The sequence below is a fragment of the Xylona heveae genome, assembly GCF_001619985.1.
Source record: "Xylona heveae TC161 unplaced genomic scaffold L228scaffold_16, whole genome shotgun sequence".
In the NCBI taxonomy this organism is placed as follows: domain Eukaryota; kingdom Fungi; phylum Ascomycota; class Xylonomycetes; order Xylonales; family Xylonaceae; genus Xylona; species Xylona heveae.
Window position 1 is genome coordinate 339,952 of NW_017264208.1, and position 12,497 is coordinate 352,448.

General features: G+C 47.0%; 5 protein-coding genes across 5 annotated transcripts; 3 read left to right on the forward strand and 2 right to left on the reverse strand.

The window, feature by feature from the left end:
* Positions 1 to 1,997: 1,997 nt before the first annotated feature.
* L228DRAFT_251790 (glycoside hydrolase family 17 protein) lies at positions 1,998 to 3,303 on the forward strand. Its single transcript, XM_018333642.1, has 2 exons — positions 1,998 to 2,134; positions 2,194 to 3,303. The coding sequence occupies exons 1-2, from the start codon at positions 2,068 to 2,070 to the stop codon at positions 2,988 to 2,990; spliced, it is 864 nt and encodes a 287-aa protein (XP_018184468.1). The 5' UTR covers positions 1,998 to 2,067; the 3' UTR covers positions 2,991 to 3,303.
* A 591-nt stretch (positions 3,304 to 3,894) lies between these two features.
* On the forward strand, positions 3,895 to 5,326 carry L228DRAFT_251791 (HIT-like protein). The gene is made up of 6 exons (XM_018333643.1): positions 3,895 to 4,030; positions 4,130 to 4,212; positions 4,317 to 4,385; positions 4,510 to 4,602; positions 4,660 to 4,674; positions 4,736 to 5,326. The coding sequence occupies exons 1-6, from the start codon at positions 3,997 to 3,999 to the stop codon at positions 4,841 to 4,843; spliced, it is 402 nt and encodes a 133-aa protein (XP_018184469.1). The 5' UTR covers positions 3,895 to 3,996; the 3' UTR covers positions 4,844 to 5,326.
* Positions 5,257 to 6,123, reverse strand: L228DRAFT_286402 (hypothetical protein; the record flags this gene model as incomplete). Its single annotated transcript, XM_018336440.1, has 4 exons — positions 5,954 to 6,123; positions 5,766 to 5,842; positions 5,427 to 5,703; positions 5,257 to 5,375 (listed from the first exon to the last, which is right to left on the reverse strand). The coding sequence occupies exons 1-4, from the start codon at positions 6,024 to 6,026 to the stop codon at positions 5,257 to 5,259; spliced, it is 546 nt and encodes a 181-aa protein (XP_018184470.1). The 5' UTR covers positions 6,027 to 6,123.
* A 174-nt stretch (positions 6,124 to 6,297) lies between these two features.
* L228DRAFT_251793 (Bromodomain-containing protein) lies at positions 6,298 to 9,756 on the reverse strand. The gene is made up of 9 exons (XM_018333644.1): positions 9,475 to 9,756; positions 9,319 to 9,421; positions 9,182 to 9,241; positions 9,065 to 9,133; positions 8,518 to 9,006; positions 8,316 to 8,444; positions 8,127 to 8,244; positions 7,511 to 8,070; positions 6,298 to 7,450 (listed from the first exon to the last, which is right to left on the reverse strand). Exons 1-9 carry the CDS (start codon positions 9,627 to 9,629, stop codon positions 6,455 to 6,457), a joined length of 2,679 nt encoding a protein of 892 aa, XP_018184471.1. The 5' UTR covers positions 9,630 to 9,756; the 3' UTR covers positions 6,298 to 6,454.
* Positions 9,757 to 9,952: 196 nt separating this feature from the next.
* On the forward strand, positions 9,953 to 11,274 carry L228DRAFT_56050 (putative OTU-like cysteine protease). Its single transcript, XM_018336699.1, has one exon. It carries the CDS (start codon positions 10,064 to 10,066, stop codon positions 11,138 to 11,140), a length of 1,077 nt encoding a protein of 358 aa, XP_018184472.1. The 5' UTR covers positions 9,953 to 10,063; the 3' UTR covers positions 11,141 to 11,274.
* Positions 11,275 to 12,497: the final 1,223 nt, after the last annotated feature.

Genomic DNA, 12,497 nt, shown 5'->3' on the forward strand with positions numbered 1-12,497 from the left:
GGACTAACCTCCTGCGTAGTCACGATACTTTTTCAAATCGTACGTGAAAGGAACAAGGGATTTGTACCACAGCACCGCCCCCTTTTTTTTTTTCCCCCTTTAACAGATAACTCTCCATTTCCGGGTTTCTACACAAGATATATGGACTTTCAACAGAAGACCAAAACCACTATTTTGTGCAGCCTGTGCGGTTCGGCAGACTGATCATCCATCCAAACTTCTCTGCACCAACGCACTACCGTGTATGTATTAGTAGTAGTAGTGTCGCGCTAGGGTTGATCTGCAATAAGACCGGCTCTCACCCGCGGGTCGGCGTTCCCATTCGGAACCCTTCAAGAGCGGGCAGAAAGGGCCGAAGATGACACGGCTTCTGATTCTTTGGCTATAATTCAGCCGTACGGATGGCTCTTATCTCGTTTACGAGCACTCCATATACACCGTAGTTTTTGGATGGTCTCACTACGGAAGTTCTGTCTTCGTAGAGACGCCTAGTGACAGGCCAGCGCTTGTCCCTCCGATTTGAGGTTCGCTTCACAGTCCTGTGCCTGAACTAGTGGCAGGTACAGAGGGATTTTTAACGGGTGCACGTGCTCGGTGGGGGGTTCGAAGAATACCAGGTACGAGTATGATTTTTGAACCAGGCCGTTCGACTAAAACGGCTTTGGAAAGCTGATATAACACATGCAAGTACCTCCTGTACAGTACTACAAGATTTTTGCTTTTTCTCCTTTTCCATTGGAGGATCCCATGATGCCGTTTCTTATTGTACTTTGGTGCAGCACAATTTTCCTACCACCCCCGTGCAAGGTTTTCCTTCATTCTCGCTAAGAGAAAAAAAAAAGGTGTAAGTTTCTCTTTCAGTCAAGGAGATGGCAGGATGATGTCTTCTCCCGTCTTCTTCAGGTTTTTGAATGTCGGAATTTAAACAGACAAACGTTGATCTAAGATCTTTGTCATTGTACCCAACGACCGTAGTACTCCGTATATACATTTGGATTATTGTATTCATACGGATATCTTCGTAGGATAATAGCCAGAGCGCATGGGACACATGCAGGTTGGGAAACCTGTAATGTTCACATTGAATTCTATAAATTATCGTCATGTTGCTCATGCGAGTGATGGCTGATCCTCGATTGTTGAGCTTCCTAGTGACAGGGTATCATCAATATGTCCGTTTTGAGAGCACACCTCTCATCGTGATTATATTGGCATCCCAAGCCACGACGGTGAAGGTCCAGGATACCCCAACATGTTTGGTCGAGGATGACAAAGTACGGTATGAGGTCGTTTGGCGATAGCATTGGGTGATCACACGGATGTACCTTCGTACGGAGGAACTCTTTCCCCATGTGGTTCGAAGGCCCCGCTGGAACACGTTGCCGGGATCCACCCTTTGTTCTACCCCTGCAGGGCCACGTCAAATGATTTTCAACGCATGAACGAGGTTGCGCCGAGTACGCGAATCATACCCTTGGATTGATTCTGTTCCCCCGACTCTTTCTCTTTCTCTTCATTCTTTTATGTCTTCTTTCCTTTTCTGGTCTCTCTTTGATGTGAAGTGGTTCCCACTAGGTCTGGCGCCGGCTCTGGTAATTATTTCGCTTCCCCATGCTTGTCACCGTGGTTGTCGATCTTCAGCTCGTTAGCTTCCAACTGTCTGCTCGACGGCTTGATTTGTGGCGATCACTGTGGGACGTCTCTCAAAAATTCGACTCGTCTTTACCATGTGTTGCCTTGCCTCGTTGCATGAGGGTTCTCCATGGCCCTGCCCACTCTTTCCAATGGCCGACCCGCCATTCTTTTAAAACAGCCTTTGTCCGCGTCCATGGTCGGAGTCCTTTTTTATCCTCTCACCTTCACTGCCCAGCACCGCCAGAACAGGCTCTCATCATTGCGGAGACATACTCCTCTTACGTTCCTTGAATCACATTCCTTTTTTGACCGCGTCTGTGACTGCGTCGTTATCTCATTCATTTGCTATCTTCTGCTCTCCTAAAGCATATTTTCTCTGAACCTCGGACGTAAAGAAGCATCTTTCAACCCGCAATCCCCAAAAAGTACGCAATGAAGACCGGTATCTTCGCCTTTGCCACTCTTGCTTTGTTGCAATTGACCTCTGGTCAACCTCACCGTAAGACCTAACGATCTAGTCAACATCGCTGAAGAAAAAGATGCTCAACGATTTTTAAGGACGTACCCACCAACACCATGCCCGTGACTCAAACGCCTATGGTCTGAGTTACTCCCCTTACAATGACGATGGCAGCTGCAAATCCCAGGATCAGGTCAATGGAGACTTCGACAAAATCGACGGATATGATCTTGTGCGCATCTATGGCGTTGACTGCAACCAAGTTTCAACTGTCTTATCTGCCGCAAAGGGTAAAGGCATGAAGCTATTTGCAGGTCTCTTCGACATCTCCAATGTCGACGGCGATATCCAGACAATTGTCAGCGCTGCTAACGGCGACTGGTCAAGCTTTGACACCGTGGCCGTCGGCAATGAGCTTTTAAACTCGAAATCAGCAAGCGCTGACGACGTTGTCAATGCCATTAAGACTGCTCGTGGTCTTCTCAACGGTGCCGGTTTCTCGGGTTCGGTTGTCACAGTGGATACCGCTGCCGCAATCACGTCCAACACTGAATTGTGTGACGCCTCTGACTACGTCGCCCTCAACTGTCACGCATTTTTCGATGACAATGTGGAGGCTTCCGGGGCTGGTCCCTATGTGTTGTCTCAGGCGCAGGAGGTCTCGGCCGCGTGCAACAACAAGAAGACTGTCATTACAGAGTCTGGCTGGCCCTCGCAAGGCGACTCCAATGGAAAGGCTGTGCCATCTACGGAGAACCAAAAGTCTGCCATTGATTCTCTGAAGAACTCGTTCTCTTCCAATCTCATCCTGTTCACCGCTTTCAATGACATGTGGAAGAAGAACAATGCGGGTACATTCAACGCTGAGCAGTACTGGGGTATCCTCAGCGACTAAAGTCCCATGAACAAAATTGGTCCGATTTCTCAACCATGCATTCAAATTATTGATACACAGCTGCACTTTTATACTCTTGCCACGCACACTGCGGGCATAGTCATCGGTGTATGTCTCAGGAGAATCAAATGAAAGGCGTTTAAGATGGAAGTATTTGATTTGGAAATGAGCCGACTACTATGCGAACAGATGTAGTAGATTTATCTTGAAGATAAACGTTATATGGAAGATTATTTTCACAACATCGTTTTTGAAACATGCGTGACATGGACCATAGAGTGCTCTGCGTTCAATGCAAAGCTTGATATCCCCACTCTCAAATTTCTTAGTGATCTCAGTAGCTTCTTTGAACGATTCATCATGTCTCCCATAGAGCGGAGAAATCCATTGAAACATACCCAGAAACGGTGGTAACCACGTGAAGGCCTTAAACTTCGATCTTTTGTTCTGAAAAGTCGATACAAGGACTAATAGGGCGACGGAATCATTCGACAGACGAGGCGAAGGCGGGCAAAGGAAAGTAAAGCAGATCATGGTGAGATACAAAAGATTGGCTGGGCTAACCAAAGAGCAGAGAGCTGTGTGTGGATAATTATAATAATCAGCGAATTATTGAATAGAACACAATAAAATCATTTAGGGAAAAGAAGGGGGAAAAAAAGGAAAAAAAAAAAAAACGTCGATCTGGATCGAACCAGAGAGTGGGTTCCAAAGATTACTAAATGGAGTGTTATGCGGGCTTCCAGGTCGTCTCTGGTAAAAGGCAAGAAACGAATTCTAAGCTAAGCCTCGCACTCCAAACAATCGATTGGCAACAAAATAATATATAACAAGCGCTATCTTTTGAAAGCATCCAAAACCGCGCATTCGTTGCTCCGGTTAGCTCCTCTAACTGAGGGGCACCTTATTCCTCTGCTTCTACCTCCGTACTCTAAAATACAAAGCAATAAAAGAGACAATTCTTGTTCTAAGTTGATTTTACTGCTTACAAGACTCCGCGCTCGATATGGCAGCCTGCATCTTCTGCAAGATCATCAAGGGTAGGTAGAATATTCTCTACTGCGCGGCTAGGCAAAGCGCGAAAAATATACTCCAATCCGTTCGATGACGTCTATTCTCATTTGTTTGTCTACGTTTAGGGGATATTCCCGCTTTCAAGCTCTTCGAGAGCGACAAGGTACTCGCATTCCTCGATATTCAGCCATTAAGTTATGGCCATGCGGTATGTATTTGCATTCACCAATCAGACCATGACACATTCGTTATGTCCCTATCGAGTGGTCCTGGAGCTAATCAGAGAAATGGCGTTCGTTATATTTAATTTAGCTGGTCATCCCTAAGCACCACGGCGCAAAGATCACAGATATTCCCGATGATACTCTGAGCGAAATTCTGGTATGCGATTGCCTTAGCTACTTCACAAATTCTTGCCGCATCTCTACGGCCGCTTTTACAGCTCACATCCGCCCAAAGAAATGGAGCCGCCGATCAACTCAGCTGATACTTGGAATGGTCGCAGCCCGTTATTAAGAAAGTTGCCAGTGCTACTGGTGCCGAGAACTACAACGTGCTTCAGAACAATGGCCGTCTTGCTCACCAAGTCGTCGATCATGTAAGTCTGAAACCCTTTGCTTCTGTGCACATTTTCTAATATTCTGTGCGTCTATAGGTTCACTTCCATATGGTTGGTTGCCGCAATGTCACTGTTGCCCTCTTGCGTTTACAATCGCTGAACACTATCAAAGATTCCCAAGCCAAACGAGGCCGAAGGACTAGGCATCGGTTGGCCAGCCAAGCAGGCTGATATGGAGAAGCTCAAGCAGCTCTTCGAGACGATCAAGGCCAAGGTGTAATTGGGCAAACGGCGGGTTTCATGGGTTTTAGATGAGTATTAGGAGTCGTCAAGATGACATTTCTGGGCAAAGGAGTACCGTTGGCGTAGAGGAGAGTGGGAGCGGGAGAGAATTGAACGGAAGGCATTTCCTCTGATTTATCTACTATCATCCAGTAAGCCACTAGAGAACGATTTCAGGGACTGCTTTCCATTCAGCGTCGAGCTCATTTAGTAGTTGGATCTCGACTGAGAGGTTGCGTAAAGAAAAACGGCAAGCGCTTTTAGTTAAAAATGAACCTAGGAAGTATATTGTTACAAAGTTGGTATTTGAAAGATGCCTGCAGAGGACTTGGTGCACGGCTGATCTCAGGAAGTGCTCTCCCGTAAAATCTTCTCGGAGCGCAGCAGTTATCAGGCCACATAAGGACCGGGCTAGACTGCAACGTGTCCCTGCGTCCTAAGAATGGCAGCCTTCCAATTGTTCCACATCAAATGGCGAGCAGATGGGGAGATATTCGGAGCAGGAGTGGAGTTAGCTCCAGCGGCATTCCCTTTGGCATTTAGCATCATTGCAATTCGCGACCGCTCAACCTACTAGCCACTTTTCCCTGCTCTTAGGACAGTTTGGCGTTCGGAAGTAGAGAATATGCCTGTGCCTTGCTTCAATGCGCTCAGCAGTATTGGCAAAGAATCATCGTCGAAATCATCAGCGGTGCGAATTTTATTAAGATCCTCCGCGAACTCAGTCGCAATTCTTCGCAGATAATACGCTTCGAAATCGGCGGTCAGATTATTGGGATCAGCCTCCGTTATTCTGGAGGGAACGGGCTCGACATCGTGCTGTATTTCCTCCTGTGTAGAGCCATCGGGAAGACTTGGCTGATGTTTATGTCAGTACACTAGCCTCCAACACGGGTTATAGAACGATAATGAAGACACACATTTGCTGTTTGACCAGTTGGAGGCGTCGGAGATGCTGCGCGATTACTTTCTTCCGAATCAGAGGAAGACGAGGCGACTGATAGACGCTCAACTGTTAGCAAATGAAGCGAAACTTGATCGAGCAGAGAAGCTCGGCGCAAAGCGATAGATAATTTGAGATGATATTTTCTGGTGGGAGGTAGTATACCTTCAGTGCGCGCCTTACGCTTCCGTTGCCTTCTGACCTTCCTATCTTTGCCCTCTGCCTTATCTCGCGCCATGGAACTCTGCAAGCTCTTCTGTTTTGAGAGTGAACTATAGAAAAAAACTCTCCGGTTATAGACGAATTCAAAAGTCTTAGTTTCCAGCGAAATTTACACCCCGCACAAAGCTAATATAAAAATAGTTACGCGAAGCCGCCTCAAAACTATACCTAAGATACAAAATGTTCTCGGCGCCTGAGCCCTGCAAATGAGATGGGATCTGATCCTTTGGTCACGTCGTAAAACGCTACACCGCGACAGATAGCTATGAGACTCACGGAAATAGATTCCCTTCAGGTATATTTCTTGAAGAATTATAGTCACTTAACATACTGTCTTGACAAATTATTGATCTGCCATGAGAAAAGCGGCAGCCACTGCACTCCAAGAAACTGGATCACTACTATTGATAATACACACGAAAACGTCGGCATCAGGACCAAGGCTTAAAACCTTGGGTCAAAATCATCCAAAAAGACTCTGGGTCTTTTGAATGATATCTCATCCCGCTCCTCCCTTGCACGCGACTGTTCATAATGATATCCTTTATCCACGCTGGCTCTCTCTTGTAGACCCCTCAATCGCGTGGCCTCGGCTTTCCAGACTTCTTCCCACTTCTCCCCAAACGTCTTCTGATAGATCGCCATTGTTCCGTCTTCCATCTGTTTCTCGAACATGGATTCCAAGTTCTGAGCCAACCGTGCAACATCCTGAGGAGACCCAGTTCTCTCTGCCAATTTGATTTTCTTGCTTAGGCCAACTTCGTTTTTAAAAGTCGCGTTGGCAAGTTTGCGCTTCCTCTGTAAGCTCTCACCCCGCTTTGCCTTGGCTGCAAGGTAGCGGGCAGAGTGGCCAACTGCTTCGCCCTTGTTTACTTCTGGGAGGGCATAAAGGGGAGGGGTGGTGAAAAACAAGATACGGCCGTGTCCATCTTGATGAAACTGATCTCGAATATCCTCCGGAATCGCAAGGTTTGCGGCGTCGCTGAGATGATATACTTCAACCGGCTTTGGCGGGTTATACATAGTGCCCGCAGACAGAGATGGGCGAGCTGTTGGTGGAGGAAAGCCGTAACCAACCTGAGCCCCGGGGAAGCTCGGCTGTTGTGCTGTAGAAAACGGAGTTTGAGGTGGATGAGGCGAATAAGAGATCGGCTGTGTAGCAAATGTATGTTGAAGTGCAGGCGCAGGCGATGCAGACTGCTTGGTGGCTTGTGGAGCGTTCTGAGGTTGGTATGAAATTGGAGCCGGAGTGGAAGGTGCAGGTGTTGAAACAGAGACTGACGACTGCCGACCATGCTCGTTCAGAGGCATGTCGGCTCGTGTTTCTTGTCCGTAGGTTGCTGAAGCGTTAAGTGTAGTGCTTGATGCCTGTCTCACTGGCTGCGTCGTTGCAGGTGGCTGCGGAGGAGGCGAAGGTGTGGGTTCTGGCGGTGGTGATTCCTAATGTGACAACACAGTTAGTGAAGCCAAATTTTCTGCGAGGAGATGAGGGAAATTCACATTAGATTCACGAGGTCGACGATGCACCGCGCCCACAATGGGCGGTGCATTCTCTGCTCCCCATGTCGGCTCAGGCAATGGATCATCCTCCTTTGCATCTGCCTTCAGTAGATGCTTGATTGGGCTTGGAACCTTCTTCATCTTCCTGGGCACATCAAACAAATCCATTTCATAGTCCTTCTCCCTAACCTCATCCGGTAGACAACTAGCCCATGTCTTGATTTTGTTTAGGCGTTTGTTTTCTTCGTTATAGCGTGCTTCACAGACATAAACCTCTTTGTCTGAAGGGAATCCCCTCGGACGACCCTTGTTAAAACGGGTAAAGAACATGACATAGCATTTGTCCACCAACTCATCCACATGATGATCACGATATTGTCCAGTTTTTACGACTTCATGTTCAAAAAAGTGACGTTCATACCTGTGAACGGTTTGCTCAGGCCGATAGTACCAACATGCGTTGACCCATTTCTGCCCCTCCGCATCTTGCCAGGTGCGATATATTTGGGCAACAATGGGCTTGGTGACATCGTTAGGGTTTTGTATGTGAACCCAGTCACCTAAATAAAATTACCACATGGCCGTGAAACTGGGAGATCTGCAGCGGTCAACTTACCCACTTTCCAGAGCTCTCCATTATGGAGAATGTAATCCAATGGCATCCGACCGTCCTCCATCATAAGCTCACTGTCGGGCTTCTTCATTTCAATTTCAGCGAGCTTGCGAGCTTCGACCTAGAAGAGAGTATAAGAATCCAGCACTGCGGAATTTGCGGCATAGATGCGCATCTCAAAGAATTACATACTTGCAGCTCGACAGCATCTTTGTATATCTGACTCTCATCCTCATTATACATCTTAGCATTTTCAAACATGATTTCCATATCCTTCATAAAATGATCAACTGATTGATACTTCTTCCTTTTTTGCTTCCTCTGTGTGACATATTAGTGCCGGTTATTTCGCTTGCTCGGATGTGATATTATGTCTCTCGGGGGTCTTGCTCACCTTAATGATATCGATAGCTAAAGGTGTCTTGATTTCCTGGAAATATTCTGGCATCGTAGCCTTATCAGGAAGTTTCTCAAAGTGAGCAACCTTGAGTTGCCCATCCGGGTTCTTCAATTTCCTGATGCCTTTGAGGATGTTTTTGATCCTAGTTTCCATTGGAGTATCAACCCGCGGAGGTCGACCGCGCCTTTTCCTCGAATCAGCATCGTTGCCTTTCTGCCCAGCGTCATCCTTTGAGGCGCCACCATCGCGTTTGATTGCTCCCATCCTAGATGCCCTTTTCCGGCGCCTCCGGACGCCTTCCTCATCAGAATCTTCCCCATCGTCCTCTTCCTCTTCTTCCTCTTCTTCCTCTTCGTCATCATCTTCTTCATTGATCGGTTGAGGTGACGCTGGTGGAATTTCTCCGAGGTCAGGAAGTACGGTCACCTCAGCGGACACGATATGTCGATCCACGAGCTTTTGAAGCTCGGCTTCAAGAACAGCCTAAGTCAAGGCGATTTAAACTCAGCAAAATGGAATCGGTCAAACTGATTTGACTAACCTTGAAGGTGAGAGCGTCGTGATAGACCAATGCTTCTGGTCTGTTGTACAACTGCGCATTGTGTGGAATCTAAAGCTCGTCAGTATATATACCTCCTTTTGCTGACCAATAACTAACCAAAGCAAAGTCCCGAACGAACTCTGAGAAATTCTTGTATTCTCTAGCATTGATGCGTTGCTGCAGCGAGATGTCAACTCTGTTATGAAATGGGATTTCGACTGAACATAAAGATCATCATATGGGAAAATCCATACTTTGATTGTACTCAAAGCCATAGGTTCTTTGATAACGTCATAATAATCGGGAGTAATCCTTCTGTTCACTTTGCGATGGAAATGTTTCGAAGGATCATGTCCGCTGGCAATCGTTAGTACGCGCAATTCCTACATGGTGCGAAGTCTCGGGCATACTCGCTATTCCTGTGGGCATAAATATTTGCCAAAACAGACTGCATCGCTTCCCATTCGTGTTCAGTGACATTGGAGTCTTCGGTCTTTATTTGTGCCCCATCAGTCTCCGTTGATGGCAATGGCGTTGGACTCGCCGAGGCGCGACCCGACGCCATTATGATCGGAATTAAGCTCCCTAAAGCAGAAACCCAAAGGAAGCAAAGCGCTTATACTACTCCGAGCTTCAAAACGTTCAAAAGAGACTATGTTGACGAGCAAACTTCGAATTGTCTTGTTAGTTCGCGCTACCTATTCGCGATCCAGTGCACATCCAGCGCGACGTTCGATGGGGAATTTCCGTAGACCTGTGCTTTGCGCTAAACCTGATTTGCACTAATACCTGGATGTACTTCTGTACCCCAGTCACTACCCCAAAGCCATATAACCTCAGCTGTTTGATAAGGAAGCTCATGGTTTTGAATTGTCGTGGAGCCGAGAAGAGACTTTTGAATTGTGGGTTTGAAGGGTCCCAGTTACAGTCTATACATTCGCTGATCTCGAAGAGGAATACCGATTGCTATATTTAACAGGACTCGCATACCTCAACAGCATGAAATTTAGGATTCGCGGGCCTTCCGGCGTCACAACAGCTACCATTCCAGATACAGCCACAATACAAGTCCTTCGAGAAGAAATATTAAAGACAACTTCGCTTCAGGCTTTTGACTTGAAGATTGGATATCCCCCCAAACCACTTCTACTCGATGAGTACTCTCGCTCAGCAGGACTGAGTGAGCTGGGAATTCAGCTCCATGGGGAGCAGCTCATCGTGAGCACCAAAGAGAATCCCCATAAAAACCAATCTCAATCTGATCCCACGTCTAAAGACACACAGAGATACCCAGCAACACCGATCAACAACTCTGATTGGGATATTAATCTGCCGGAAAAGACACAGGCCTCTGCGGGAAGGGCTGGACAATCGAACGCATCTAATTCGTTTCCCCCATTAATACAAAGAAGTGACGACAATGATCCGCCGGAACTGGCAGTCCCTTCTCATGGCGGAACCTTGGTACTTCGAATCATGCCCGATGATAACTCGTGCCTTTTTCGCGCCTTTGGGAGTTCCTTTCTGGGCTCCGTTGACAGCATGACCGAGCTCCGTTCTCTTATAGCTCAGAATATCCAGGCGCAACCAGATCTATATTCAGAGGCTGTTCTCGAACAAAAGCCGGACGACTACTGCAGATGGATACAGACAGAAGATGCCTGGGGAGGTGGAATCGAGCTTAGTATTCTCAGTAGTCATTTTGACATTGAGATATGTTCAATAGATGTCCAGACATTAAGGGTAGACAGGTTCAACGAAGGTCGCCCGTTGAGATGCATCCTGGTATACTCGGGCATACATTACGATGCCATCGCTCTTTCTCCTTCAGATCCACCATACCACCGCAGCTATGCTCCTCCTGATTTTGATACGAAGGTTTTTGATTCGGCGGACAGCATAATACTGAGCACTGCTACAGAGCTTTGCCGCGCTCTACAACAAAAGCATTATTTTACCGACACCGCAAGCTTTGCCGTTAGGTGTAATGTTTGCGGTGGAACTTTTGTCGGAGAAAAAGGCGCCACCGAACACGCCAAACGATCTGGACATCAGGATTTTGGAGAAGCAGAATAAATTGTATTGGCACTAGTGAGCAGACGGCGGAATACTTATTTGGCCGACTCGCGTCTCTCTCTCATTCCACGTGGCTAGCAACGCCAAGCGATACAGGAGGAGAATAAGAAGATCACATTATCTGGAACATTCCGATGAGGACCGATTACATGATTATTCCCCCTTTGAGGACGGAATAAGGCCTGCTATCTTTTTTAATAGACACGTAAACTGCCGTGCATTTTTGTCGATGCCGAATGCCCGGAAGTGAAGAGACCATGACATCAACATGTTACACCTTGAACAGTTGCCTTCTAAGAGCAGAGCTATGGTGGTCAGTTGCGGTGTTGTGATGAGTGGTGAGTTATTCGTAACACCAGCTATGCAGGAGAGCGAGTCTCGAACTTTTCGTGCTGATCATCTAGGATTACGGTACACCCATCTTGGTTGTGCATGAGGGATGGTTGTAATGTGGACGGGAGGCTGAGATGATCCAAATACAGAAATGCTCACCAGGCTGGACTTTATAGATCCATACCCTTCGCAGAGACAGTAGAGCCTATGCTATTATCCGGGCTGCATTCTGTCTTGAGTGAGTTCCTGATGTTCTCGCTCGTTGGACCCGAATTGAATTCGCTCCACCTTAGCTTCTGCGTATCTACTGATCGGCATAAGCACGGATTCCTTCTATCTGTAGCGCTATTTATGCATGCATTTCGCAGGCTTGATCTAAATCGCCTAGGTCTAAAGACGGTTTCCCCTTTGAGAGGCGTCATGCACATTAATTAGGTGTCAACACTCCTACGATGACCTTTAGACGACCGAGATTCGTAGTCTCCCATTTCTGTAGGACGTAAAGGGGTAAATCCCAGACTCAGAGGCCTGCAATGTTCCATGAAATTATGACAGATGACTTGGGTAGTTTGTGCAATACCCATGATGGCAAAAGGAGAAATATGCTAGTGAGCATTCATATGAACGTTCGCGATTTGAGTGAGGTCGCCTTTCGAATCGGAACTTTCCAGTATGTACCTACAGTCGGCGATTCCTCTTCCACTCTTGCGACTCTTCAGGGCTGCGAAGGACTGAGGAAATGCTTTTGTATAATAAGAGTCTAGACGCAGCAGTACGATACTACGGCAGGACAGTACGCAGCATAATAGCGAGTAGCATGTAAAGGTAACCCAGCCTTAAGTACTGCGGGATAACCGATCGGTGGGTAGTTGGGCTATTGGTAGAATGGGTCACGCTATCATATATCTGAACACAGGAGAATCTTCAACGATATGTAAATGGTAGAATGGGGAGATGCTAGTTTTTTTCATAAAAATCTCTCAGGTCTCCCAAAAAGTGGGAATATCCCAGCTTTTTATGGAGT

Bases quoted from the DNA above. Each gene is read 5' to 3' on its own strand.
- L228DRAFT_56050 (XM_018336699.1), top strand. From the start codon at position 10,064: ATGAAATTTAGGATTCGCGGGCCTTCCGGCGTCACAACAGCTACCATT.
- L228DRAFT_251793 (XM_018333644.1), bottom strand. From the start codon at position 9,629: ATGGCGTCGGGTCGCGCCTCGGCGAGTCCAACGCCATTGCCATCAACG. The intron at 9,134-9,181 runs GTTAGTTATTGG...GACGAGCTTTAG, and splicing joins TCGTTCGGGACTTTGCTTTG to ATTCCACACAATGCGCAGTT. The intron at 9,007-9,064 runs GTTAGTCAAATC...GCCTTGACTTAG, and splicing joins ACGACGCTCTCACCTTCAAG to GCTGTTCTTGAAGCCGAGCT.
- L228DRAFT_251790 (XM_018333642.1), top strand. From the start codon at position 2,068: ATGAAGACCGGTATCTTCGCCTTTGCCACTCTTGCTTTGTTGCAATTG. The intron at 2,135-2,193 runs GTAAGACCTAAC...ACGATTTTTAAG, and splicing joins GACCTCTGGTCAACCTCACC to GACGTACCCACCAACACCAT.
- L228DRAFT_251791 (XM_018333643.1), top strand. From the start codon at position 3,997: ATGGCAGCCTGCATCTTCTGCAAGATCATCAAGG. The intron at 4,213-4,316 runs GTATGTATTTGC...TATTTAATTTAG, and splicing joins CATTAAGTTATGGCCATGCG to CTGGTCATCCCTAAGCACCA. The intron at 4,386-4,509 runs GTATGCGATTGC...GAATGGTCGCAG, and splicing joins ATACTCTGAGCGAAATTCTG to CCCGTTATTAAGAAAGTTGC.